The sequence below is a fragment of the Macaca mulatta genome, chromosome 14, assembly GCF_049350105.2.
Source record: "Macaca mulatta isolate MMU2019108-1 chromosome 14, T2T-MMU8v2.0, whole genome shotgun sequence".
NCBI lineage: Eukaryota > Metazoa > Chordata > Mammalia > Primates > Cercopithecidae > Macaca > Macaca mulatta.
In genome coordinates this window covers 78,274,337-78,299,679 of record NC_133419.1, presented here as the reverse complement: position 1 = coordinate 78,299,679, position 25,343 = coordinate 78,274,337, and the positions used below count along the sequence as shown (strand labels likewise).

Genomic DNA, 25,343 nt, shown 5'->3' with positions numbered 1-25,343 from the left:
GGCTATGTATTAGCAGGTTTTCTTAAAAGTTTAATAATGTCACTGACAGATACTTCTGTCTCTAAGAAGTTTGCACTAAGTTCTCTTTAATTGGAGACAACTCACTTAGGAACAATGATTACACCCACACTGAATTCAACACCCATTGGAGCTGTCTCACTTTACATTTGACAAAAAAAAAAAAAAAAGACTGCATCACTAGAGAAAACAGTCTGAATTTTATCAAACATCCCTCTTAGCTATACAGAGGGCTGGCTTTATGAGCCGAGGGAACAGATCTAGAAGGATCTGCCATCTGACAAGTGAAAGGGCTGTGGAAAGGGCACCAAGCAGATCCTTCTAAGACTTCAGTGCTTGGTGTCGGGTCTGTGAAGCACTCACTCCCGTCTGCTTCTAGGGAGCAAGGAGGTGTATGCCATAAAATGATCAAGACACAGTGCTGGGTTCTAATCCTATGTCTGCCACTTACTTGGTGAACTTGGAAAAAAATAAATCCCTTCACTTTCCATACTGTTTCAGCTTTTCTTGCCAAGCCACATCTTAAGTTGCTGTCCAGTCTATGGATTGGTCCCTGTAGGTAAGAAGCCTAACTATATAGTCAGGTGGCAGGATCATGTGAAGCAGAAATCATCTTTCCACTGCTGCTGCTCCAATGATGGCGGGGTGAAGCGATTTTATTTAGTTATGGCTGTGATAAATACCATACCTAGTAAATGTCTAGTTAAAAGAGCTGCCAAGTAAATGTTTTTTCAGTGAATTAATGAACCTTCCATTTTTTAAGACTCAGCTTAAATGTCATCTCCTTAGTGATGTCTTCCCTAATTTTCCTTCCATCCTAGTAGGATAAATTAGTCTTTTCTTTGTGCCACCACTGGACGTAGTAACTATTATAATATTAGCATTGTATCATTATTGTTTACTTGTCTTTCTCTCATACAACATAATTCCTAAGGGCAGGAATTGTAACATTCATCCTTATTCCCCCAGGGCCCAACAATAACTGGTCATAAGAAAATTAGTAATAGGCTGTCCGCAAATGGATATGAAAGAGGATTACTGAATAAATGAGTGAGATAGTTCCTTTGGGCTCCAACATTCTATGACTCTTTGAAATAATAAGCTGCTATATTAAGACATAAAATGAAACTAGTTGGCTTTACACAGTATCCCCATTAGTAGAAAGAAAAGGACAACAGTGGTTTAATGTATTGAGTCCTTACTAAATGCCATGCAGTGAGTTAATACTTTCTATGAATTGCCTCATTTAATACCTACAGTGACTCCAGGTACTGATAATGTTATCCTGATCTTACATATGAGAACAGTGAAACTAAGCAATTAGACAAATGCCCAATCAGTGAGTGGCAGTGAGCTGCAGTTCAAAGTCAAGGCTATTTGACACCAAAGCCCATAGTTCTTTAAAAAGAAAGAAAAATTAAAAATAAGGTGATGCTGATAACTTGTAATTCTCTCAGTCTATTCTAAGGCTTCACAAAGGCCATCTGGGTATTTAGTAGAACAAAGACTATCTGAGCCAGTAGGAACCTTTAAAGGGCATCTAGTCCAGCACAAACATTTTACAGTTGAATTTTTTTTTTTTTAAACAGTCTCTCACTGTCACCCAGGCTGGAGTGCAGTCGTGCCATCTCGGCTCACCACAACCTATTCCTCCCAGGTTCAAGTGATCCTCCTGCTGCCTTAGCCTCCCAAGTAGCTGGAACTACAGGCTCGTGACACCACGCCCAGCTAATTTTTGTAGTTTTTTTTTTTTTGAGACGGAGTCTCGCTCTGTCGCCCAGGCTGGAGTGCAGTGGCGTGATCTCGGCTCACTGCAAGCTCCGCCCCCCAGGTTCACGCCATTCTCCTGCCTCAGCCTCCCGTGTAGCTGGGACTACAGGCGCCTGCCACCACGCCCGGCTAATTTTTTGTATTTTTAGTAGAGACGGGGTTTCACCGTGTTAGCCAGGACGGTCTCAATCTCCTGACCGCGTGATCCGCCCGTCTTGGCCTCCCAAAGTGCTGGGGCTACAGGCCTGAGCCACTGCGCCCGGCTAATTTTTGTAGTTTTAATAGAGATGTGTTTCACCACGTTAGCTAGGCTGGGGTTGAACTCCTGACCTCAAGTGATCCGCCCACCTCAGCCTCCCAAAGTGTTTGGATTACAGGTGTGAGCCATGGCACCTGGCCTATAGTTGAAATTCGAAGTCCAGAGAGAATGATCTGGCTCCAGTCTCAGGGTTGGTTAGTAGAACAGCCTGTCTAGAACCCAACTCCCAGGGCATACTTCTACTGTTCCTGTTACTCAAATGTTCCCTCAGTTCATTCACTACATTATTAAACTTCTGTCTCCTCTTTTTTTTCTTTTAACACCCTCAAGGACAGGGACCTTGTCTTGGTCATCCCTGCATCCCAAGAGCCTAGCACAGCCTGGCATGAGCAGGTGTCCAAAAATGCTTAGGGGAGGCTGGTTTGGAGAATGGTGAGTGACAGTCACAGGCAGAGGTACTTAGTGATTTATTCTCCTCTCAAGGCTCCATCAGCAGGTGGAATGGAAGACACCTCCCACCCTGACCCCTTGGGCAACCAAGGCGTTATACTCCTTCACTGCCTGCTCTGTCTGGAGGACCCGCACATCAATGCCATGTTTCTTGAGGTACTCCACAGTTGATGAAGGCACCTGGGAAGGTGGAAAAGAGATGAGTAAGTAGGGGGAAAGGTCCCCCAGGGTTTCCTTTACTGCCATGAGGCAGGTGTACTCTACAGAATTAGACGTTGACAATCGCCACTTCACGATCACTCAGTGTATCACCAGTTCAAAATTTGGCAGGGAGCCCCAATGAGTCAAAAAGCCCTCTTTGACAGAGGTATCATAATACCCAAGCATAAAGCTCAAGTGAAATGGAAATGAAAGAACATGGAATTTGCAGTTAGCCTTGGATTTACATCTTTACTAGCACTGTAACCTTGGGTAAGTAAATTAAGTTATCTGAGTCTTTGTTTTCATGTCTGTAAATTAGGGATATTAACACCTAGCTCCCAGGGTTGGTATGACAACTAGCTGAGCTAAGGGTATGTGAAACATCTACCTTGGTGTGCAAGCTCCATAAATGTTAAATGTTTGAGGTAGTCTAAACTGAGTCTAAATGTCTTCTTTGCCACATACTAAGAAATGTTAGGCTAGCTCTTTAAAGTCTCCCAGCCCCAATTTCTTCACTTGTAAAATAGGTATAATAGTGCTTACATCACAGGGTTGGTGTGAGGATGAAATTGACTCACGTATGTACACTGCAGCTCAAAAGTCTTCTCAGAAAGGCCTTTCTTGCTCACCCCATAGTAGCCCCGCATAAGTCACCATTTTCTTCACTGTTTATTATTATCTGAAGTTGTCTAGTTTTTTATTATCCATGAGGGGCATGAACCTTGTTTGTCTTGTTTATCACACCATCCCCAGTGCCTAGAATAGTGTTTTACCCATAGAAAATGCTTAATAAATATTTGTAAATGAATTTATATAAAAGATGTTCTTAATAGTGACACCTATTATTAGATTATATTTTCTCAACTCTGGCTTGTCCTGAATATTTTTTAAAAATAGATTTTAATTAGACTCTGCCTCAGAAAGAACTCAAGTGAAATATTTTTTAATATGCCCTATATTTTCTATATATTTGAGATTTATAAAAGTAGCCTATCAGCTGGCCGGGCGCGGTGGCTCAAGCCTGTAATCCCAGCACTTTGGGAGGCCGAGACGGGCGGATCACGAGGTCAGGAGATCGAGACCATCCTGGCTAACACGGTGAAACCCCGTCTCTACTAAAAAATACAAAAAACTAGCCGGGCACGGTGGCGGGCGCCTGTAGTCCCAACTACTCGGGAGGCTGAGGCAGGACAATGGCGTGAACCCGGGAGGCGGAGCTTGCAGTGAGCTGAGATCCGGCCACTGCACTCCAGCCTGGGCGGCAGAGCGAGACTCCGTCTCAAAAAAATAAAAATAAATAAATAAATAAAATTAAAAAAAAAAAAAAAGTAGCCTATCAGATAGGAATTATTGTCTTGGCGAAAAAAAAAAAAAAACTAGTTTAAATTTTTAAAATATAAATAGGCTGGGCATGGTGGCTCAAGCCTTTAATTCCAGCACTTCAGGAGGCCGAGGTAGGAGGATTGCTTGAGCCCTACTGATGAAAGTGCCCTATATACATAAAGTCCTAGATATAAGGGGCACCTTCATCAGTAGGGAACAGGACTGTAGGACATCTATAAAGGAAAGAATAAGGTAGGCCTCTATGTGGAAGACTATACAAAATATAGTAATATAAGTGGGGGAAAAAGTTACAGAATACATATTTATGTAAAATGGTTATAAGTATATAAACGTATATCTATATGTGTAAGTGTGTATATATTTGCAGATGCATTCAGAGAAGACTGGAGAAATATACACCAAATGTGAAGACGGGGAAGGGAATATCTCACCTTTTTACTTCTACATTTCTGCATTGGATTTTTAAATATTTTGCAATGAGCATGTATTATTTCTGTAAGAAAATTAAAAAATAAGCCAGGTGCAGTGGCTCACACCTGTAATCCCAGCACTTTGGGAGGCTGAGACAGGTGGATCACAAGGTCAGCAGATCAAGACCATCCTGGCTAACACAGTGAAACCCCATCTCTACTAAAACTAAAAAAAATTAACCGGGCGTGGTGGCAGGGGCCTGTAGTCCCAGCTACTCGGGAGGCTGAGGCAAGAGAATGGGGTGAACCTGGGAGGCAGAGCTTACAGTGAGCCAAGATGGCACCACTGCACTCAGCCTGGGTGACAGAGCAAGACTCCATCTCAAAAAAAAAAAAAGAAAAAAAAAAAGAAAATTAAAAAATAGGCCAGGCGTGGTAGCTCACATTTGTAATCCTAGCACTTTGGGAGGCCAAGGCGGGAGATCATTTGAGTTCAGGAGCTCAAGACCAGCCTGGGCAACAATAGTGAGACCCCATCTATATTTTTTAAAAAGGAAAAATAAAATTACATTTTTTTCTGAAGAGGGGAAAAACATAAATGTGTCCAAGAAAAGAAAAATTAGAAGTACTATAAAATATACTATGAGGATAGAAAGTATTATTAAAATGTAAAGAACCAAATAGTGATCCTTGTAGAACTTGAGAGATTGTGAGAAATAGTTGAAATGACACTGTCTCAGGGTTAGGTAGACTGGAGAGCCCAACGCTGATGAGGCAGAGGAATGTATGCAGCCATTGCTATCCTGGGTCAGCAAAACAAGGGTACATGATATATAAAGATGACCTCCCAAGAAGGACAAATCTGTAAGACAAAGGTCCAAGAGATCCCCACCTGTCCTCAGAAATGCTGTGCACACCAACACCTACCTTCAAGGCCTCACTCATCCCTCGGCCAATCACAAGAGTCTGTACACCCTTCTCAACAACTTCCTTCACATCTGCAGGCTGCACACCAGGAGAATGCTGGATGTGGAAAGAGAAAGTAGACAGTTACCTGCTCTCAATCTTTCATTGCAATAGGCATTCTCGTGGGATTCATTCATTCAAGAAATGTCTACTGAGGTTCACTTTGTGCCAAGCATCACTCATAGGCTCTTTAAGGCACTTAGGGAGGCTGACGAGGCAGGATCCCTTGAATCTAGGAGTTCAAGACCAGCCTGGGCAATATAGGGAGACCCTGTCTCTACAAAAAATAAAAAATTAGCTGGGTATGGTGACTTAGGCCTGTAGTCCCAGCTACTCAGGAGAGCTGAGTTGGGAGGATTGCTTGAACCTGGGAGGTCAAGGCTGCAGTGAGCCATGACTGCACCACTGCACTCCATCCTGGGCAACAGAGTGAGACCCTGTCTAAAAAAAAAAAAAAAAAGAAAAAGAAAAAAGAGATAAATCAAGGAAATCAGGGAAAGAAGGCATTCCAAGTACAGGAAAAAGCATTTAAAAAGGCTCAGGACCTTTTGGCTGGAACAACCATCTTCCAGTAATTTGCCAAAATGACAAATACAAAGGGAAAGAGGAGATGCCCCCAATATATGTCCTCTAGGCCTTTTAGAAAATATGGAGTTGTTCCTTTGGCCAATGGTACGTGTGAATCTATAAGACAGGTGATATTGTAGACATCAAGGGAATGGGTATACTGTTCAAAAAGGAATGTCCCACAAATGTTACCATGGCAAAACTGGAAGAATCTACACTATTACCCAACATGCTGTTGGCATTGTTGTAAACAAGTAAGTTACGGGCCATTTTCTTGCCACGAGAATTAATGTGCCTATTGAGCACATTAAGCACTCTAAGAGCCAATATAGCTTCCTGAAATGCATGAAGGAAAATGTTCAGTAAAAGAAGGAAGCCAGAGAGAAAGGTACCTGGGTTCAAATGAAACACCAGCCTGCCCCGCCCAGAGAAGCACACTGTGTAAGAACCAATGGGAAGAAGCCTGAGTTGCTGGAGCCTATTCCCTGTGAATTCATGCCATAATTTGTGTAAAAAAAAAAAAAAAAAAAAAAACCTCTGGACTGTACATTAAAAAAAAAAAAAAAAAGTGGCCAGGTATGGTGGCTCATGCCTGTAATCCTAACACTTTGGGAGGCTGAGGTGGGCAGACCACCTGAGGTCTGTAGTTTGAGAACAGCCTGGTCAATATGGCGAAACCCCGTCTCAACTAAAAATACAAAAATTAGCTGGGCGTGGTGGCACGTGCCTGCAGTCCCAGCTACTTGGGAGGCTGAGGCAGGAGAATCACTTGAACCTGGGAGGCAGAGGTTGCAGTGAGCTGAGATCACACCATTGCACTCCAGCCTAGGCAACAAGACCGATACTTCATCTCAAAAAAAAAAGCAGCCAGGCACGGTGGCTCATGCCTGTAATCCCAGCACTTTGGAAGGCCGAGGTGGGCGGATCACAAGGTCAGGAGATCGAGACCATCCTGGCGAACATGGTGAAACCCTGTCTCTACTAAAAATACAAAAAATTAGCCGGGCGTGGTAGCGGGCACCTGTAGTCCCAGCTACTTGGGAGGCTGAGACAGGAAAATGGTGTGAATCCAGGAGATGGAGCTTGCAGTGAGCTGAGATCTTGCCACTGCACTCCAGCCTGGGCAACAGAGTGAGACTCTGTCTCAAAAAAAAAAAAAAAAAAGGCTCAGAGGAAAGAAAAAGACTAGAAGAACAGTTAATTCAGTACAACTTGTATGCAGAGTGACAGCTGAGGTGGGAAAAGAAAGCACTTGCATAGCATGCTAAAATTTTGACTTTAGAAAAATTTCCTAAGAATCTCTATATTGTTACTTTTTTCTGAACTTCCTAACCTTCCCAGCTAACTCCAGGAAACTTCTTTTTATGCTTTTAAATCTACCTATCACTCTGAAAAGTCTTCCCAGTCTTCCAGGCACATTTAAGCTGAAGTGTTTAATAAAGATGAATTGAGCATTAAAGGATGGTGGCTTCTTGAACTACCTCTACGTCAGCAGAGGGGATATGGGAGTTAGAGTTTGAGAACTACCAGCCCAACCTACCGGTCTCCGCCTGGTAGGCATCTGCACAAGGACAATGCTTTTAGCACTGAAGCTCTCAGAGACAAAGCATTCCTTTCCTGACCCATATACCTCTATCCTTTCATTCATTCATCTGGCATTTACTGAGAACTTAACTCTGTGCCGTGTCTCAATAGAAATACTGAGATGAACCAAATGTTCCATGGAGTTTCATTCAGGTAACGTTAGTGAAAATGTGCAAATATTTATAGTAAGATGAGAAGAAATGGAGTTGAGGATCTCAGAAGACAGAGTGAATAAACCCAAATGGGAAACTGTCATCGAAGACAATGCTGTTTTAACTGGGTCTCGAAGTATGAACATGAATAGGCCTTGAAGCAGTGGTTGTAGAAGGGGTACATTCTAATGGTAGTGATGGTATAGGAAAAGAGCTGTTGAAATTCTCAAAGAGATAACAAATGGGCCAAAGAAGGGTTTTCCAGTTCAGGAAGATGAGGCGTCATGGAGATAGGACTAAAATTTATATATTTATGAAAGGTATGGGGACCAGGCGCAGTGGCTCACGCCTGTAATCCCAGCACTTTGGGAGGCCAAGGAGGGCGGATTACCTGAGGTCAGGAGTTCAAGACCAGCCTGGCTAACATGGTGAAACCCTGTCTCTACTAAAAATACAAAAATTAGCCAGATGTGGTGGTGTGTGCCTGTAATTCCAGCTACTCAGGAGGCTGAGGCAGGAGAATTGCTTGAACCCGGAAGGTGGAGGTTGCAGTGAGCTGAGATTGTGCCACTGCATTCCAGCTGGGCGACAAGAGCGAAACTCTGTCTCAAAGAAAAAAAAAAAAAAAAAAAAAAAAGAAACGTATGGGGAGGATGAATATGAGTTTTCATTAAATCCTGTAATAATAATATCTTACATATTTACATGTGCAGTTTTATTTATTTAATTTTTTTTTTTTAGATGGAGTCTCGCTCTCTCACCCAGAGCTCACATTCTAGTAAAATGAAACAAGGCCACTGACTGCTGGAAATCCAAGTGTAAGGTCATAGGAGACTGCAGACCCATAATCCTCTGGAGATTAGACTAGAGACAGCCACAGCCCATTGGAGTGGCTGGATCAATGGAACTCAAGTGATGAATTGGGCTGCTGCTGCTTTACTGAAGGCTCACAGTGTCATGTACAAAGCAATGAAAGATAACTGCAAAGGCCTGTGGATCCAAGCATTGGCAGTGATTACTCACAATTTTGTGCAGAGGCCTGGGATTGGAGCATGAGACTGTTAATGAGGCATCCTCAACCTGCCACTAGCAATTCCTGTGCTGTTTCCAATCCCTCAGGGCAAATGAGTAGGCTCTTGTTCCTACTGAGTGTCTGATTCTGTTCCTCTACTTTAAGAGGCTTTCTGTCAAACGACCTAAGGTGGTAAAAGCTTACTGTTTTTTCTGTGGGAGAAGCTATTAATTATGGAAAAATGTCCAGCTAATATCCATTATGCCGGCTAAGCAACAAGATGGCATCCTATCTGTCTTGAACGTTTCTCCCTATTTCATGTTAACTTTAAAAAGAAAACATTCCTAAACTACACTTCCAAAGAAGTATTTCCTTCTGCCAAAATTAGGTGAGCACAAATGGGTAGTAGGAATGCTATCATCTTGCTGTATTGCTGATAAAAGCAGATTCTGTGAGTGAAGGTTAAAGGATCTCTGGAATCTATCCCCTGTGGACGCTGCCTGAGTCACATTGTCATTATTGCTTGTCTGAATTAACAGGCTCTTAAATAATCTTGCTGCCTCTGCCAGGGCAGAGGCCTGTTTTTGTGCTACAGGCCTCTCTGGCAGTCTATTGAGGCCGATGGTCCCCTTCTCAGACTAATGTTTTAGAATATACAAAAGAAGATGTGTAAGATTATAGAGGAAACATTTCTTACAAGTGGAATTATCAAAATATTAACAAACTTTTGGTCTAGTATTATATGTTTCTTTATTAGTTTAGGACAATGGAAATCTTTTCCAAAAGTCTGCTAGCCAACTTACCCTCCCATCTCATAATGGCAGATGACTAGTTTTTCTTTCAAAATCTATTCTGCCTATTTTCTGGGGCACATAGCTGATAAGCTAGACACTCCGTTTTCTGTCCTTCTTGCAGTTAAGTGTGGTCATATGACTGTGCTGTCACTAATATAAAATTCAATGGAATGTGAGCAGAAGAAACGATTTCATATCTAGGTTTGGCATGAGCTTTTCTTCTCTTTCCTCTTCCTTGCAAGCTAGAGCCCTGCCATGCCTACAACTGGTTCCTACAATTCAAATGTTCTAGGAGATGGTAGAGCAATAAAAAGGAAAAAACCAAGGTCCCTAAATGAGCCTGTGCTATTCACATCTCTCTCACCCCACCAAAAGTTTGGACTGGCCACAATAATTTATCAGAGAAAGACACTTCCATCTTCTTTATGCTACTGAATTTTGAGACTTCTATTACAACACTTTGGCCTTCACACTAAGTAATCACGCTAAGTAATCCATTACTAAACTAAACCATGACTAGTTAGGCAAATCATGAGCTGTAGAATAAATATTGGGGACTCAACCACATTAGACACTATGTCTAATTTGCAAAATATATATAAGGGAGCCATATTATAGGGGCCTTTACCTTTTGGGGATTCAGCTATATGGTCCAGAGAAGGAGAGAGTAAGAACTATGGAAATAGAGTAATTCAGTCATTCTTTTTTGTTTTTGAGACAGGGGCTCACTCTCTGTCACTGAGGCTGGAGGGCAGTGGTGCCATCAGGGCTCACTGCAGCCTCAACCTCCCAGGCTCAAGTGATCCTCCCACCTCAGCCTCCCAAGTAGCTGGGAATACAGATGCATGCCCCCGTGCCTGGCTAGTTGTTTAACTTTCTGTAGCAACGCGGTCTTTCTCTATTGCCCAGGCTTGTCTTGAACTCCTAGGCTCAAGCAATCCTCCTATCTTGGCCTCCCAACATGTTGAGATTACAGGTGTGAGCCACTGTGCCTGGCAATTCAGTCATTCCATTCAAGGAACATATGCCCTGGATTGTACATGAGATAGCAGACAAGTATCTACTATTCCTTCTATGTCAATTTCATAGTTGCTGCTTCCAATATGAACCTTTGACTCACTGAGTGTATTTCTAGTGTTTAGAACTACAGTATGCATTTTTTCATATAATATACACCCTAAATGCAAGGCAACTAATTAATCTGGTTCTCAATCAAGAATAACCACTATGTTCTTTTTTATATTTTTTATTTGTTTAGATGGAGTCTCGCTCTGTTGCCCAGGCTGGAGTGCAGTGGCTTGATCTCGGCTCACTGCAACCTCCGCCTCCCAGGTTCAAGCGATTCTCCCTGCCTCAGCCTCCCGAGTAGCTGGGATTACAGGCGTGTGCCACCACGCCTGACTAATTTTTGTATCTTCAATAGAGACGGGCCCAAGAATAATCATTATGTTCTAACATTAAAGGGATCATCTTGGCCAGGAGCGGTGGCTCATGCCTGTAATCCCAACATTTTGGGAGGCCAAGGTGGGCGTATCACCTGAAGTCAGGAGTTCGAGACCAGCCTGGCAAACATGGTGAAACTCCACATCTACTAAAAATACCAAAATTAGCTGGGCGTGGTAGCAGGCACCTGTAATCCCAGCTACTCGAGAGGCTGAGGCAGGAGAATTGCTTGAACGTGGGAGGCAGAGGTTGCAGTGAGCCAAAATTGTGCCACTGACCTCCAGCCTGGGCGACAAGAGTGAAACTGTTGCATTAAAAAAAAAAAAAAAAAAAAAAAATCATCTTAAAGGATTTGAACTATTTGCAAATTTTACCATAATTGCCAACTTTAAAATATAATCCCTTAGTAAGATTCAAGTCCACCATATTAGCTGCAATAATAAGAGTTATAGGGGTAGGCAGAGGGGCTCACACCTGTAATCTCAGTGCTTTGAGGGGCTGAGGCAGAAGGGTCACTTGAGGCCAGGAGTTTGAGACCAGCCTGAGCAACATAGTGAGAGTTTGTCTCTATAAAAAAATCAGTCAGGTGTGGTGGCTCATGCCTACAATCCCAGCACTTTGGGAGGCCAAGAGTGGGTGGATCTCTTGAGGCCAGGAGTTCAAGACCATCCTGGCCAACATAGCGAAACCCTGTCTCTACTAAAATTACAAAAATTAGCCAGGCGTAGTGGCACATGCCTGTAATCCCAGCTACTCAGGAGGCTGAGGCACAAGAATTGGTTAAACACGGACTACCCTCTTTGGGTCCCCTCCCTTTGTATGGGAGCTCTGTTTTCACTCTATTAAATCTTGCAGCTGCACTCTTCCATGTCCACCACTGCTGTTTGCCGCCGTCACAGACCTGCCGCTGACTTCCATCCCTCTGGATCCAGCAGGGTGTCCGCTGTGCTCCTGATCCAGCGAGGTGCCCATTGCCGCTCCCGATCGGGCTAAAGGCTTGCCATTGTTCCTGCACGACTAAGTGCCCAGGTTCGTCCTAATTGAGCTGAACACTAGTCACTGGGTTCCACGGTTCTCTTCTGTGACCCATGGCTTCTAATAGAGCTATAACACTCACAGCATGGCCCAAGATTCCATTCCTTGGAATCTGTGAGGCCAAGAACCCCAGGTCAGAGAACACAAGGCTTGCCACCATCTTGGAAGCAGCCCACCGCCATCTTGGGAGCTCTGGGAGCAAGGGCCCCCCAGTAACATTTGGCGACCATGAAGGGACCTCCAAAGCAATGGGAAACGTTCCCCGTAAGGCAAAAACGCCCCTAAGATATATTCTGGAGAATTGGGACCAATTTGACTCTCAGACACTAAGAAAGAAATGATTTATATTTTTCTGCAGTACCGCCTGGCCACGATACCGTCTTCAAGGGGGAGAAACCTGGCCTCCTGAAGGAAGTATAAATTATAACACCATCTTACACCTAGACCTCTTTCGTAGAAAAGAAGGCAAATGGAGTGAAGTGCCACATGTACAAACTTTCTTTTCATTAAGAGACAACTCGCAATTATGTAAAAAGTGTGATTTATACCCTATAGGAAGCCCTTAGAGTCTACCTCCCTACCTGGTGTCCCCCTAACTCCTTCCCCAACTAATAAGGAATCCCCTTCAACCCAAATGGTCCAAAAGGAGATAGACAAAGGGATAAACAATGAACCAAAGAGTGCCAATATTCCCCAATTATGCCCCCTCCAAGCAGTGGGAGGAGGAGAATTCGGCCCAGCCAGAGTGCACGTACCTTTTTCTCTCTCAGATTTGAAGCAAATTAAAATAGACCTAGGTAAATTCTCAGATAACCGTGATGGCCATATTGATGTTTTACAAGGGTTAGGACAATCCTTTGATCTGACATGGAGAGATATAATGTTACTGCTAAATCAGACACTAACCCCAAATGAGAGAAGTGCTGCCATAACTGTAGCCTGAGAGTTTGGTGATCTCTGGTATCTCAGTCAGGTCAATGATAGGATGACAACAGAGGAAAGAGAACGATTCCCCACAGGCCAGCAGGCAGTTCCCAGTGTAGACCCTCACTGGGACACAGAAGCAGAACACGGAGCTTGGTGCTGCAGACATTCGCTAACTTTCGTGCTAGAAGGACTAAGGAAAACTAGGAAGAAGCCTGTGAATTATTCAATGATGTCCACTATAACACAGGGAAGGGAAGAAAATCCTACTGCCTTTCTGGAGAGACTAAGGGAGGCATTGAGAAAGCATACCTCTCTGTCACCTGACTCTATTGAAGGCCAACTAATCTTAAAGGATAGGTTTATCACTCAGTCAGCTGCAGACATTAGAAAAAACTTCAAAAAACTTAGAAACTCTATTGAACTTGGCAACCTCGGTTTCTTATAATAGAGATCAGGAGGAGCAAGCAGAACTGGATAAACGGGATGAAAAAAAAGGCCACTGCTTTAGTCATGGCCCTCAGGCAAGCAGACTTTGGAGGCTCTGGAACACAGAAAGCCTAGGGAAATTGAATGCCTAATAGGGCTTGCTTCCAGTGCAGTCTACAAGGACACTTTATAAAAGATTGTCCACATAGAAATAAGCTGCCCCCTCGTCCATGCCCCTTATGTCAAGGGAATCACTGGAAGGCCCACTGCCCCAGGGGACGAAGGTCCTCTGAGTCAGAAGCCACTAACCAGATGATCCAGCAGGACTGAGGGTGCCCAGGGCAAGTGCCAGCCCATGCCATCACCCTCACAGAACCCCGGGTATGCTTAACCATTGAGGGCCAGGAGGTTAACTGTCTCCTGGACACTGGTGCGGACTTCTCAGTCTTACTCTCCTGTCCCAGACAACTGTCCTCCAGATCTGTCACTATCTGAGGGGTCCTAGGACAGCCAGTCACTAGATACTTCTCCCAGCCACTAAGTTGTGACTGGAGAACTTTACTCTTTTCACATGCTTTTCTAATTATGCCTGAAAGCCCCACTCCCTTGTTAGGGAGAGACATTCTAGCAAAAGCAGGGGCCATTATACACCTAAACATAGGAAAAGGAACACCCGTTTGTTGTCCCCTGCTTGAGGAAGGAATTAATCTTGAAGTCTGGGCAACAGAAGGACACTATGGACGAGCAAAAAATGCCCATCCTGTTCAAATTAAACTAAAGGATTCTGCCTCCTTTCCCTACCAAAGGCAGTATCCCCTTAGACCCGAGGCCCAACAAGGACTCAAAAAAATTGTTAAGGACTTAAAGCCCAAGGCCTAGTAAAACCATGCAATAGCCCCTACAATACTCCAATTTTAGGAGTACAGAAACCCAACAGACAGTGGAGGTTAGTGCAAGATCTCAGGATTATCAGTGAGGTCATTGTCCCTCTATACCCAGCTGTACCTAACCCTTATACTCTGCTTTCCCAAATACCAGAGGAAGCAGAGTGGTTTACAGTCCTGGACCTAAAGGATGCCTTTTTCTGCATCCCTGTATATCCTGACTCTCAATTCTTGTTTGCCTTTGAAGATCCTTTGAACTCAACATCTCAGCTCACCTGGACTGTTTTACCCCAAGGGTTCAGTGATAGCCCCCATCTATTTGTCCAGGCAGTAGCCCAAGACTTGAGCCAGTTCTCACACCTGGACACTCTTATCCTTCAGTATGTGGATGATTTACTTTTAGCTGCCCGTTCAGAAACCTTGTGCCATCAAGCCACCCAAGCGCTCTTAAATTTCCTCGCTACCTGTGGCTACAAGGTTTCCAAACCAAAGGCTCAGCTCTGCTCACAGCAGCCTAAATACTTAGGGCTAAAATTATCCAAAGGCACCAGGGCCCTCAGTGAGGAATGTATCCAGCCTATACTGGCTTATCCTCATCCCAAAACCCTAAAACAACTAAGTGGGCTCCTTGGATAATAGGCTTCTGCCAAATATGGATTCCCAGGTATGGTGAAATAGCCAGACCATTATATACATTAATTAAAGAAACTCAGAAAGCCAATACCCATTTAGTAAGATGGACACCTGAAGCAGAAGCGGCTTTCCAGGCCCTAAAGAAGGCCCTAACCCAAGCCCCAGTGTTAAGCTTGCCAACGGGGCAAGACTTCGTATATGTCACGGAAAAAACAGGAATAGCTCTAGGAGTCCTTACACAGGTCCGAGGGATGAGCTTGCAACCCATGGCATACCTGAGTAAGAAAACTGATGTAGTGGCAAAGGGTTGGCCTCATTGTTTACGGGTAGTGGCAGCAGTAGCAGTTTTAGTATCTGAAGCATTTAAAATAATACAGGGAAGATATCTTACTGTGTGGACATCTCATGATGTGAACGGCATACTCACTGCTAAAGGAGACTTGTGGCTGTCAGACAACCGTTTACTTAAATATCAGGCTGTATTACTTGAAGGGCCAGTGCTGTGACTGCGCACTTGTGCAACTCTTAACCCCGCCACATTTCTTCCAGACGAAGAAAAGATAGAACATAACTGTCATCAAGTAATTGCTCAAACCTACGCCACTCAAGGGGACCTTTTAGAGGTTCCCTTGATTGATCCCGACGTCAACTTGTATACTGATGGAAGTTCCTTTGTAGAAAAAGGACTTCGAAAAGCGGGTATGCAGTGGTCAGTGATAATGGAATACTTGAAAGTAACCCCTCACTCCAGGAACTAGTGCTCAGCTGGCAGAACTAATAGCCCTCATTTGGGCACTAGAATTAGGAGAAGGAAAAAGGGTAAATATATATACAGACTCTTAAGTATGCTTACCTAGTCCTCCATGCCCATGCAGCAATATGGAGGGAAAGGGAATTCCTAACTTCCGAGGGAACACCAATCAAACATCAGGAAACCATTAGGATATTATTATTGGCTGTACAGAAACCTAAAGAGGTGGCAATCTTACACTGCCAGGGTCATCAGAAAGGAAAGGAAAGGGAAATAGAAGTGCCAAGCGGATATTGAAGCCAAAAGAGCTGCAAGGCAGGACCCTCCATCAGAAATGCTTATAGAAAGACCCCTAGTATGGGGTAATCCCCTCTGGGAAACCAAGCCCCATTACTCAAAAGAAGAAATAGAATGGGGAACCTCACAAGAACATAGTTTCCTCCCCCCAGGATGGCTAGCCACCGAAGAAGGAAAAATACGTTTGCTTGCAGCTAACCAATGGAAATTACTTAAAACCCTTCACCAAACCTTTCACTTAGGCATTGATAACACCCATCAGATGGCCAAATCATTATTTACTGGACCAGGCCTTTTCAAAACTATCAAGCAGATAGTCAGGGCCTGTAAAGTGTGCCAAAGAAATAATCCCCTGCACTGCAGGCCATACATTTCAATCCCTATATCTTTAACCTCCTTGTTAAGTTTGTCTTTTCCAGAATCAAAGCTGTAAAATTACAATTGGTTCTTCAAATGGAGCCCCAGATGCAGTCTATGACTAAGACCTACCATGGACCCCTGGACTGGCCTGCTAGCCCATGCTCTGATGTTAATGACATTGAAGTGAAGACACCCCTCCCAAGGAAATCTCAACTGCACAACCCCTACTACACCCCAATTCAGCAGGAAGCAGTTAGAGCGGTTGTCGGCCAACCTCCCCAACAGCACTTGGGTTTTCCTGTTGAGAGGGGGTACCGAGAGACAGGACTAGCTGGATTTCCTACGCCGACTAAGAATCCCTAAACCTAGCTGGGAAGGTGACCGCATCCACCTTTAAACACAGGGCTTGCAATTTAGCTCACACCCAACCAATCAGGTAGTAAACAGAGCTCACTAAAATGCTAATTAGGCAAAAACAGGAGGTAAAGAAACAGCCAATCATCTATCGCCTAAGAGCACAGCGGGAGGGACAATGATCAGGATATAAACCCAGGCATTCAAGCCGGCAATGGCAACCCTCTTTGGGTCCCCTCCCTTTGTATGGGAGCTCTGTTTTCACTTTATTAAATCTTAAAACTGTAAAAAAAAAAAAAAAAAAAAAAAGAATTGCTTAAACGCAGGAGGCGGAGGTTGCAGTGAGCTGAGGTTGCACAACTGCACTCCAGCCTGGGTGACGGAGCAAGAGTCTGTCTCAAAAAAAAAAAAACCAAAACCAAAAACCATATATATATATACACACACACACACACACACATATATATGTACACACACATATATACACATACATATATACACATATATGTATATATGTGTGTGCACCTATACACATATATGTATGTGTACATGTATACCTATATGTGTATATATACACATATACATATATACACATATATACATACACATATACACACATATGTATACATATACACATATATGTGTATATGTGTATGTATATATGTGTGTGTACATATATGTATGTGTATATATATACACACATGCCAGGCATGGTGGCACACAATTGTAGTCTCAGCTGCTCAGGAGGCTGACATGACAGGATTGCTCGAGTCCAGGAGTTTGAGGTTATAGTGATATATGATCATACCACTGTACGCCAGCCTGGGTCACCCTGTGAGGGACAGTATTAGGACAAATACCTAATGCAAGTGGGGTTTAACACCTAGATGATGGCTGGGCACAGTGACTCACGCCTGTAGTCCCAGCACTTTGGGGGCCAAGGCGGGCGGATTACAAGGTTGGGAGTTCAAGACCAGCCTGGCCAATACTGTCCAGTGAAACCCTGTCTCTACTAAAAATACAAAAATTAGCTGGGCATGGTGGCGCCCGCCTGCAGTCCCAGCTGCTTGGGAGGCTGAGGCAGGAGAATCACTTGAACCCAGGAGGTGAAGGCTGCAGTAAGCCAAGATTGCGCCAGTGCCCTCCAGCCTGGGTGACAGAGTGAGACTCCGTCTCAGAAAAAACAAACAAACAAACAACAACAATAATAACAACAAAACCTAGTTGACGGGTTGATAGGTGCAGCAAACCATCATGGCACATGTATACCTGTGTAACAAACCTGCATGTTCAGCACATGCAAAACTTAAATAAAATAAATAAATAAATAAAACAAAATAATCAGAGTCATAGGATCCAAGGATTGGATGGACCTTAAATATCAATCTAGCCTCAACCAATTATATGACTTTAGAGCTTCCTATAAAAATAAATATTTATAGATATTGGTGACCAACTGAAGAGCTCTTCCCATGATTCTACTCCTGCTTTTTTTCCTACACTTCTACATCTAGACATATGTTTTTTCTGCCAGTAAGCTAGTTACCGTTGTTTACCTGGGAAACTTCTCCTTCAAGAGTCAGGTCAAAGATTCCACTTTCGGCTGGGCTTGATGGCTCACGCCTGCAATCCCAGCACTTTGGGAGGCAGAGGCAGGCGGATCACGAAGTCAGGAGACAGAGACTATCCTGGCTAACACAGTGAAACCCTGTCTCTACTAAAAATACAAAAAATCAGCTGGGTGTGGTGGCAGGCGTCTGTAGTCCTAGCTACTCAGGAGGCTGAGGCAGGAGAATGGCATGAACCTGGGAGTCGGAGCTTGCAGTGAGCCGAGACTGCGCCACTGCCCTCCAGCCTGGGCGACAGAGCAAGACTCCCTCTCAAAAAAAAAAAAAAAAAAAAAAAAGAAGATCCCACTTTCTGTGAGGAATCCCTCTAAGTCATCTAGGCAGTCTTAGGTATTCCTTCCTCTCATTACCATTATACCTCTCTTGATTCATTTACTGTGGCACTCATTACAATTACCTTTTTGCTTCATTCCTCTGTAGAGCTGCTTGAAGAAACAGGTGATTTATCTTAAAGACAATGCCAGTAAGCAAACCCTACATATCTTTTAATGTTGGGTGACGATATATGCACTATTACTTCATAGTGAATTAATGATGCTTCACATCCAAATTCATTTGGATGCTAGAATGTTTGAGCTTAAATGAAGGATTCTCACATGCTCTGAGAAATCACCAGTCTGTCCTTTCATTCTTGGGAGCTTCCACCTTGTATTCTGTTTTCAACTTTGACTTCAGTAAAGAAAGAAATATGGAATACTGACATGGTTTGGATTTGTGTCCCTGCCCAAATCTCATGTCTAATTGTAATCCCCAATGTTGGAGAAGGGGACTGGTAGGAGGTGAATGGATCATGGAGCAAGTATCCCCCTTGCTGTTCTCATGATATTGAGTAAGAGCTGGTTGTTTAAAGTGTATAGCACCTCTCCGCTTGCTCTCTTCCTCTTGCTCCAGCCATGTAAGATGTGCCAGCTTCCTCTTCACCTTCTACCATGATAGTAAGTTTCCTGAGGCCTCCCCAGCTATGTGTCCTATACAGCCTGTGGAACTGTGAGCCAATTAAAACTCTTTTCTCTAGAAAGTAACCAGTCTCAGGTAGCTCTTTATAGCAATGCAAGAAGAGACTAGAAACAGAAAATTGGTACCAGTAAGAGGGTATTGCTACAAAGATACCTGAAAATGTGGAAGCAGCTATGGAACTACGTAATGAGCAGAGGGTGGAATAGTTTGAAGGGCTCAGAAGAAGAAAGGAAGATGAGGGCAAATTTGGAAATTCCCAGAGACATGTTGAATGGTTGTGACCAAAATGCTGATTGTGATATGGACAGTGAAGTCCAGGCTGAGAAGGTATTGGAGATGAGGAACTTATTGGGAACTAGCGTAAAGGTTACTTGTGCTATGCTTTAGCAAACAGACTGGAGGCATCGTGCCCCTGCCCTAGAGATCTGTAGAACTTTGAACTTGAGAGTGATGATTTAGGGTATCTGGTGGGAGATGTTTCTTTTCTTTTCTTCTTTTTTTTTTTTTTTTTTTTTTTTTTGAGACAGGGTGTCACTCTGTCACCCAGGCTGGAGTGCAATGGGGCAATCTCATCTCACTGCAACTCTGCCTCCTGGGCTCAAGGAATCCCCCTACCTCAACCTCACAAGTAGCTGGGATTATAGGTGCACACCACCACACACAGCTAATTTTCTGTGTTTTTGGTAGAGCCAACGTTTTGCCATGTTGCCCAGGCTAGTCTTTTTTTTTTTTTTTTCTTTTTTGAGACGGAGTCTCGCTCTGTCACCCAGGCTGGAGTGCAGTGGCCGGATCTCAGCTCACTGCAAGCTCCGCCTCCCGGGTTCACGCCATTCTCCAGCCTCAGCCTCCCGAGTAGCTGGGACTACAGGCGCCCGCCACCTCGCCCGGCTAGTTTTTTTTGTATTTCTTAATAGAGACGGGGTTTCACCGTGTTAGCCAGGATGGTCTCGATCTCGTGATCCGCCCGTCTCGGCCTCCCAAAGTGCTGGGATTACAGGCTTGAGCCACTGCGCCCGGCCGTCCAGGCTAGTCTTGAACTCCTGAGCTTAAGCAATCTGCTCACCTTGGCCCACCTCATAACCTCAGCCTCCCAAAGTGCTGGGATTACATGGATGAGCCACTGCACTTCGCTGGTGGAAGAAATTTCTAAGCAGCAAAACACTCAAGACAAGGTCTGGCTGCTTCTAGCAGCCTATGCTCATATTCTTGAGAAAAAAAAAAAAAAGACATAAAACTGGCACTTACATTTAAAAAGGAAGCAGAGTATAAAGGTTTGAAAAATTTGCAGCTTGGTCATGTGGCATAAAAGAAAAAAAAAGGCCGGGTGCGGTAGCTCACACCTGTAATCCTAGCACTGTGGGAGGCCGAGATGGGTGGATCGCGAGGTCAGGAGATTGAGACCATCCTGGCTAACACGGTGACACCCTGTCTCTACTAAAAATAAAAAATAAAAAATAAATTAGCCGGGTGTGGTGGCAGGCACCTGTAGTCCCAGCTACTCAGGAGGCTGAGGCAGGAGAATGGCGTGAACCCAGGAGGTGGAGCTTGCAGTGAGCTGAGATTGCGCCACTGCACTCCAGCCTGGGCAACACAGCAAGACTCTGTCTCAAAAAAAAAAAAAAAGAAAAAAAAAAATTTCAAGGGAGGAATTTAAGCCAGCTGCAGAAATTTGCATATGTAAAGAGGAGCCAAATATTCATAACCAAGATAATGGTGAAAATTCCTGGAAGGAATTTCAGAGACCTTCACAGTAGCTCCTCCCATCACAGGCCTGGAGACCTAGGAGGAAATAATGGTTTTGTGGGACAGGTACAAGGCCTCAGTGCTCTGTGCAGCCTCGGGTCATGGCACCCTGCATCATGGCCACTCCAGCTCTAGCCATGGTTAAAAGGGGCCAAGGTACAGATCAGGCTGATGCTTCAGAGGGTGCAAGCCATAGGCCTTGGTGGCTTCCATGAGGTGTTAAGCCGGTGGGTGCACAGAGTGTGACAGTTGAGGCTTGGGAGCCTCTACCTAGTTTTCAGAGGATGTATGGAAATGCCTGATGTCCAGGCAGAAGTCTGCTGGGGGTACGTAGCCCTCATGGAAAACCTCTACAATGGCAGTATGGAGGGCAAATGTGGGGTTGGAGCCCCTACGCAGAGTCCCCACTGGGACACTGGTTAATGGAGGTGTGAGAAGATGGCCACCATCCTCCAGACATGAGAATGGTAGATCCACCAATGGCTTGCACCATGCACCTGGCAAAACCGCAGGTACTCAATGCCAGCCCATGAAAGCAGCCACAGGGGTTGCACCCTGCAGAGCTACAGAGGCAGAGCTGCCCAAAGCCTTGGGAACCCATTCCTTGCATCAATGTTACCTGGATGTGAGACATGGAGACAAAGGATATTATTTGGGAGTTTTAAGATTTAATTACTGCCCTGCTGGGTTTCAGACTTGCATGGGCCTGTAGCTTCTTTGTTTTGGCTGATTTCTCCGTTTTGGAAGGGAAATATTTAGCCAATGCCTATAACCCCATTGTATCTTGGAAGTAACTAACTGTTTTTGATCTTATAGGTTCATAGGCAGAAGAGACTTGCCTTGTCTTAGATGAGACTTTGGACCGTGGACTTTTCAGTTAATGCTGGAATGTGTTAAGAATTTGGGGGATTGCGCCGGGCGCGGTGGCTCACGCCTGTAATCCCAGCACTTTGGGAGGCCGAGGCAGGCGGATCACGAGGTCAGGAGATCGAGACCATCCTGGCTAACACGGTGAAACCCCGTCTCTACTAAAAATGCAAAAAATTAGCCGGGCGAGGCGGCGGGCGCCTGTAGTCCCAGCTACTCGGGAGGCTGAGGCAGGAGAATGGCGTGAACCCGGGAGGCGGAGCTTGCAGTGAGCCGAGATCACGCCATTGCACTCCAGCCTGGGCGACTAAGCGAGATTCTGTCTCAAAAAAAAAAAAAAAAAAAAAAAAAAAAAAAAAGAATTTGGGGGATTGCTGGGAAGGCACGTTTTTTTTTTTTTTTTTTTTTTTGAGATGGAGTCTCACTCTGTCACTCAGGCTAGAGTGCAGTGGTACAGTCTTGGCTCACTGCCACCTCCACCTCCTGGGTTCAAGTGATTCTCCTGCCTCAGCTTACCAAGTAGCTGGGATTACAAGGCTGTGCCACCATGCCCGGCTAATTTTTGTATTTTTAGTAGAGACAGGGTTTCATTATGTTGGCCAGGCTGGTCTTGAACTCCTGAACTCAAGCAAGCTGCCCTCTCTGGCCTCCCAAAATGCTCGGATTACAGGGGTGAGTCACTGCACCCAGCCCGGCATGGGTGTAATTTGAAATGTGAGAAGGACATGAGATTTGGGAGGGGCCAGATGCAGAATGATATGGTTTGGATTTGTGTCCCTGACCAAATCTCATGTGAAATTATAATCCCCAATGTTGGAGAAGGGGGCTGGTGTGAGGCCACTGGATCATGGGGCCAATATCCCCCTTGCAGTTCTCATGATAGTGACTGAATTCTCTTGAGTTCTGGTTGATTAAAAGTAGCACCTCCCACTCTCCTTCTGCCTCCTGCTCTGGCCATCTAAGACATGCCAGCTTCCTCTTTGCCTTCTGCCATAATTGTAAGTTTCCTGAGGCCTCCCTAGCAATGCTTCCTGTACAGCCTATGTAAACCTGAGCCAATTAAACCTCTTTTCTTTAGAAATAACCAGTCTCAGGTAGTTCTTTATAGCAATGAAAGAATGGACTAATACAAATACTGTTAATTTTTACTAACAAATTTAAACATTTCTACATTTTAAAATTGGCCTTTTCATAAATTGTTAGTAATACTAAAATATGGTACAACACCTATAAAGGAGAATTTAGCAATATCTAACAAATCTAAATTTACATTTACTCTTTAACCACAATCTCAATTCCAAAAATTTACCCTGGATATACTCTTTCAATAATACAAAAAATATATACATGGTTATTCAATGTAGTATTGTTTATAGTACTAAAATATTGAATGCAATAGAGTGCCCACCCCTTAGAACTAAATTGAATAAATGATATTACATTCACAAAGTTGGTTACTATACAGTGGTAATAAAGAAAAAGACATATCTCTATGAACTGATATCCTGATTTTCTGTATATATTAAGTGAACAGAATATAAAGAAGTAAGGCTTGCTACCTTTTGTGTATGGAAAATGGGGAAAAAAGAAAAAAATGTATTTATACACGTATATTTGCATTTGCTTATTTTTTCCAGAAAAATACAAAAAAAGGATAAACCAGAAACTAATACAAAATAATTACCTACATGGAGCGAGGTGGGAATGTGATGGAAGACATAGGGAGGTGAGTAAGACTTTCCAAGTGCATCTATGATATGGTTTGGATTTGTGTCCCTGCATAATCTCACATTGAATTGTAATCCCCAATGTTGGAGGAGGGACCTAATGGGAGGTGACTGGATCATTGATGTGGATATCTCCCTTGCTGTTCTGGTGATAGTGAACAGCAAGTGACTGTCATAGTTTGAAGTTTGAATTCTGAATCATGTAAATATTTTACATATTCAAAGAGTTAAATCAAGAAAGACAGGAAATGAGCGGCATCTAAAATTGTATGCCAACAGAAACAAATAAACCAAATTCTGTATGTCAAATGGACAACATTAAAAATAATTAATTTCAGTGACTTTTTTCTTTCTTTTCTTTCTTCTTCTTTTTCTTTTTTTCTTTTCTTTTTTTTTTTTTTTTTGAGATAGGGTCTCATTCTATTGGCCAGGCTGGAGTGAAGCTCATTGATGCAATCATGGCTCACTGCAGCCTTGACCTCTTGGGCTCAAGTGATCCTTCCATCTCGTCTTCCCAAAGTGCTAGGATTAGAGATGTGAGCCACTGTGACTGCCCACAACTTACTTTCAAATTATTTAGTAAAAATAATTATGAGAAGGAGAGAAGAGGGCCACAGAGGGCTAGATAAAGCAAATGTGGCAGAATGTTAACAACTAGTGAATCTCAATTGATGGTATACAACTGTTTATTCTATTTCTTTTATAATTTGTTACATCAGTTTGAAAATTTTCAAAATTCAAGAAGTTCAACAGAGGCCTTTCTTACATTGCTATAAAGAAATACCTGAGATGGTAATTTATAAACAAAAGAGGTTTAATTGGCTCACAGTTCTGCAGGCTGTACAAGCATGATATCAGTATCTGCTTGACTTCTGAGGAGGCCTCAGGGAGCTTTTACCCATGGCAGAAGGTGAAGTGGGAGTAGGCATGTCACATGATGAGAGCAGGAGCAAGGTTGGGGGAGGTACCACACACTTTTAAATAACCAGATCTCCTGACAACTGACTCACTATCACCAAGACAGCACTAAGTCAATCATGAGGGAACTGCCCACATGACCCAATTACCTCCCACCAAGCCCCACCTCCAACATTGGGGATTACATTTCAACCTGAGATTTGGGTGGGGACAAATATCCAATTAGATCAGCCTTCTACAACAACCAGCTTTAGAAGGTGAATGGGAAAACAAAAGCAAAAGCAAACAAAAACACAAGGAACAGCTAGGAACAGCTCATCAGTCTTAAGAAGAACTGTCCTGAGCAGAAGAAACTCTACCTGGTCAATTGTACAATTCTCTGAGAATCGACAAAAGTTATAGAGAACATTCTTGGGACACTGGGGAAATCTGAAGACAGACTGTATATTAGATATTATTGTATCGGCTGGGTGCAGTGGCTCACGCCTTTAATCCCAGCATTTTGGGAGGCCAAGGCGGGTGGATCACAAGGTCAGGAGTTTAAGACCAGCCTGGCCAAGATGGTGAAACCCTGTCTCTACTAAAAATACAAAAATTAGCTGGGCGTGATGGCACATGCCTGTAATCCCTGCTACTCAGGAGGCTGAGGCAGAGAATTGCTTGACCCTGGGAGGCGGAGGTTGCAGTGAGCCGAGATCATGCCACTGCATTCCAGCCTGGGCCACAGAGCGAGACTCCATCTCAAAAAAAAAAAAAGATATTATTGTATCAATGATAATATCCTTGTTTTTGATAAGAGAACTGTAGTTATAGAGGAGAATATTCATGTTCTTAGGAGAGAAATACTGAAATATCATATCTGTGAT

General features: G+C 43.7%; 1 protein-coding gene and 4 long non-coding RNA genes across 7 annotated transcripts in view; 4 read left to right on the top strand and 1 right to left on the bottom strand.

Annotated features, from left to right (window-relative positions):
* Positions 1 to 2,498: 2,498 nt before the first annotated feature.
* AAMDC (adipogenesis associated Mth938 domain containing) overlaps positions 2,499 to 25,343 on the bottom strand; it is a 52,157-nt gene continuing 29,312 nt past the window's right edge. For 2 of the 3 annotated variants that reach the window (XM_015115118.3, XM_077960447.1), the window contains exons 3-4: positions 5,380 to 5,475; positions 2,499 to 2,677 (exon numbers count right to left, since the gene is read on the bottom strand). In XM_015115118.3, the coding sequence (XP_014970604.1) occupies positions 2,537 to 2,677; positions 5,380 to 5,475 (237 nt within the window). In that variant the 3' untranslated portion in view covers positions 2,499 to 2,536. The remainder of the gene's footprint in view (positions 2,678 to 5,379; positions 5,476 to 25,343) is intronic. The other variant, NM_001266228.1, reaches the window with a different exon arrangement.
* Positions 2,573 to 25,343, top strand: part of LOC114672364 (uncharacterized) — a 32,182-nt gene continuing 9,411 nt past the window's right edge. The window contains exons 1-2 of the long non-coding RNA XR_013404204.1: positions 2,573 to 2,700; positions 23,470 to 23,558. This is a non-coding gene — a long non-coding RNA (uncharacterized LOC114672364). The remainder of the gene's footprint in view (positions 2,701 to 23,469; positions 23,559 to 25,343) is intronic.
* On the top strand, positions 8,268 to 11,308 carry LOC144334406 (uncharacterized). The gene is made up of 2 exons (XR_013404206.1): positions 8,268 to 10,326; positions 11,052 to 11,308. It is a non-coding gene; the product is annotated as an uncharacterized LOC144334406 (long non-coding RNA).
* LOC144334409 (uncharacterized) lies at positions 11,858 to 12,495 on the top strand. Its single transcript, XR_013404209.1, has 2 exons — positions 11,858 to 11,999; positions 12,364 to 12,495. It is a non-coding gene; the product is annotated as an uncharacterized LOC144334409 (long non-coding RNA).
* On the top strand, positions 19,698 to 22,155 carry LOC144334415 (uncharacterized). The gene is made up of 2 exons (XR_013404215.1): positions 19,698 to 19,775; positions 20,821 to 22,155. It is a non-coding gene; the product is annotated as an uncharacterized LOC144334415 (long non-coding RNA).